Source organism: Henckelia pumila, chromosome 1, assembly GCF_033568475.1.
Source record: "Henckelia pumila isolate YLH828 chromosome 1, ASM3356847v2, whole genome shotgun sequence".
NCBI lineage: Eukaryota > Viridiplantae > Streptophyta > Magnoliopsida > Lamiales > Gesneriaceae > Henckelia > Henckelia pumila.
Window position 1 is genome coordinate 139550198 of NC_133120.1, and position 3667 is coordinate 139553864.

General features: G+C 34.2%; 1 protein-coding gene across 1 annotated transcript; it reads right to left on the reverse strand.

Moving 5' to 3' along the window:
* Nucleotides 1-1745: 1745 nt before the first annotated feature.
* LOC140874112 (secreted RxLR effector protein 161-like) lies at nt 1746-2138 on the reverse strand. The gene has a single exon (XM_073277391.1). It carries the CDS (start codon nt 2136-2138, stop codon nt 1746-1748), a length of 393 nt encoding a protein of 130 aa, XP_073133492.1.
* Between the last annotated feature and the right edge of the window lie 1529 nt (nt 2139-3667).

Consider the following 3667-nt stretch of genomic DNA (forward strand, 5'->3'; position numbering starts at 1 on the left):
ACTCTATTTAAACTTGACTCAACAAATAGAGTAAATTAACGCTTCGCATAAGAACTGATTCATATAACTTCGAGGCCATCAAGATTCATAAATGATCTTGACATGGATATCCATCTATCGTAGCCATTCTGGGCTTGAAAATAAGGTTAACCGCAACCTTGGCATAGAATCAATTCAATATACTATCATACCGACTCAAACTTTAAGATCCACTACCTGAGATGGATCGACAACATCAAACATAAATCAAAACATATCAAGTATGTGGTTTTTGCGGGCCAACTCAAGAATAGTCGTTCTTTGAGTTTCAAAGTCCCTAACTTGCGATGTCGTCATTATACCTTCGTATTTTCTCTGTTTTGAATGCTTCAAATCTGAAAAATAGCATCAAAACATTCATATCAAGCTTCATTCTATTCAATCATTTTAGAATCAAGTCACAATCATCAATATATCTTCAATCAAATTCATTTCAAACCTCACTTCATCTTCTTCAGTTCGAATTCGGAGTCTTGAGTCGTTAGCCTTCAAACTAGTTTGAAACTAAGAAATAAAATTGATATATCATCGATAACATCTAAAAGAACATCTCATCTCAGTCATAGGCTATCAAAACGGCTTCAAATCATCAATCAACGGCGTAGCGATTAAAAATCGGTAACCGACGAAATATCGAATTCGAATCTAACTTATTTAACCTCATGAACATGTGATATATCAGCACTATAACCTCATACACCATCATATCAACACAATCAGCTGCTATAACTCTCTATATACATACTGGAAATCATAACAAGTTCATTCAAGAATCAATCATCGATTCGTTTTCGATATCGGAATGTAAATACGTTGAATAACTTAAACATAACATCAATTCCTGATATCTATCAAATTTCAATCTTCAAAACTTGCCGAAGTAATTCAAAACTTACATCAAGTCGAAGTACTCGTTGTAAGGATTCCAGAACTCTTTTCGGAATCGAAATCGGACCATCGAAACAAACGTTACGGGGTTTTGAAAATCGAAAATTCAAAAGGAAATAAGGTTTCGGGTTCTGTTCTCTATTCCTTATTCGATTTTTCTGAATTCCAAATGCACTAACACGTTAATAAGCTGAGTAAGAAATTTCAATAATCGGATATGTATTGCTTAATTGCAATTTAGTCCCTAAAACTTCACAAATTGCAATTCAGTCCTCGGCCTTCGTTTTAATTCAATTTCAATCCAAAATAATTTAAGAATATTTAAATTAAAATCGAAACTCTAAATATTCCCAAATTAAATATAATCGGATTAAAATTAAATAAATTTGGATTAATTAAATAATCATGGCCTTTTGCACTTTAGCCCTTCAAACACCGATATTTGCAAATCAGTCCCTGATCAGGTTTCACTTCCGAATTCAATCATATTAATTCTCAAAACTTGGAATTAAATCTTAAATTCCATTAATATTCAAATAAAATATTTATTCTTTTAATTTAAGAATTCTCAGAATTTAATTCTCAAAATCCATAGATTCTCAAATTAAATATTTTCGACTCGAAAATTAAATCTATAATTTCCATCACTTCTCAAATCAATATTTTCCCAAAATATGGAATTTAATTCTCAAATCCCATAATTAATAATTTAATATTTTCGGGCCTTACAGTTCTTGTCTCATTTTAGTTACAAATCCTTTAATCCACAATGCTTCCTTTACAGCTTCTGTAAGTGAGATATACTCGGCTTCAGTTGTCTAAAGAGCCACCACATGCTGCAAGCTTGACTTCCAACTAACAACATTTTCTCCGACAGTGAAAACATAACCGGATAATGATCTTCTTTTGTCAAGATCAGCGGCATAATCCGAGTCACAATATCCAACCACTTCACAAGATATCCATGTGTTTGCTGAATATACGAATTTCAGATTGGTTTTCCCCTTTAGATATCTAAGTAACCATTTCACAGTTTGCGAATGTTCCCTACTTGGCTTGCTCATGAACCTACTAACCAATCCCATGCCATAAGCTATTTCCATCCTTGTTGATACCATGGAATATATCATGCTGCCTACTGCGTTTTTATAAGGAACAATCTTCATTTGTGCAGATTCAGTTTCAACATCTTTTTCTTTAACATATCTCATTTTAAAATGAGCACCAATTGGAGTGTTTACCCCCTTGCATCTTTCATGCCAAACACATCCACAACCTTTTGTATGTACCCTTCTTGAGATATTGTTAATGCTCTAAGCTTCCTGTTTCTTACTATACCCATTCCCAAAATTCTCTTTGCTGCTCCAAGATTCTTCATGTCAAATTCAGAACTGAGAAGAAGCTTTAACTTCTGAATTTCCTTGGAATGTTTTCATGCTATAAGCATGTCATCAACATAGATAAGGAGATAAATGTAAAACTCATTTGGCAGCTTTTAATAGTAGACACAACTATCAAATTTTGATTTGGAATCCTATTTTAAGCATGAAATCATCAAATCGACAATACCATTGTCTTGGTGATTGCTTAAGTCCATAGATAGATCTTTGTAGTAAGCAAACTTTTCCAGCTTCCCCTTGTTTGATAAATCCCTTGGGTTGTGACATTAGGATCTCTTCTTCCAAAGTTCCATGTAAGAAAGTTGTCTTGACATCACATTGTTCCAATTCCATGTCTTGAATGGCTGTAATGGCCAATATGATCCTAATCAAGGTGTGTTTAACAACCGGGAAGAAGACATCATCATATTCTATGCCTTCAACTTGGGAAAATCCTTTTGCAACTAATCTAGCTTTGTATCTAGCTGCCTCTACTCCAGGAATCCCTGATTTTCTCTTGAACACCCATTTGCATCCAATGACCTTCTTGCCATGAGTTTTATCAAATAACTTCCAAGTATTGTTTTTATGCAATGACTCAAGCTCTTCTTCCATGACTTTCTTCCATTTTGGCCAATACTTACTTTTAAGAGCTTCATTGTAATTCATTGGCTCTTCCAATTCAAGTAGATCGGCCACATTTAAAGCAAATGCTGTAAATTCAAAACTTGCATACCTTGGAGGTGGTCTTATTTCCCTCCTTACCCTATCTCTTGCAAGTTGATAACCATCCAGTGATTGTCATTTAGTGTCTCACTTTGGTTTTCTTCTTCAATCGGCACTTCATGAATTTCAATGTCATTTTTAGATTGATCATAGCCTGTGTCAAAATCATAGGAATTTTCAGGTTTGTTCTAAGTTTCTCCACCTTGATCTAGACCCCTGGCAGCTTCTAAATATGTGAAAACATCCAGATCTTGTGGCTGTTCCTGAAACTTGGAATTTTGTTCAGCTTGTTTAGATCTGGCTGCAGCTGATTTATTTATGTTAGTTTTGTAAGATTCATCCTCATTAAAGATTACATCCCTACTGATTATTCATTTAAGATCATCCAATAACCAAATTTTGTAGCCTTTAACTCCATTAGGATATCCTATAAAAATCCTTTTGAAGGCTCTAGGATTTAATTTTCCTTGGTTAGTATGAACATATGCAATGCATCCAAATATTTTTAGGTGAATCTGGATTCACATTAGACCATCTAAACTCAGGGACCATGAAATTTATGGCAGAACTTGGAGACCGATTTATTAGGTAGCATGCGGTTGAGACAGCTTCTGCCCAAAATGTGTTAGGCAGTC

What these genes read in the sequence shown, in the direction of transcription:
- LOC140874112 (XM_073277391.1), bottom strand. Translation starts at nt 2,138, where the DNA reads ATGAGATATGTTAAAGAAAAAGATGTTGAAACTGAATCTGCACAAATG.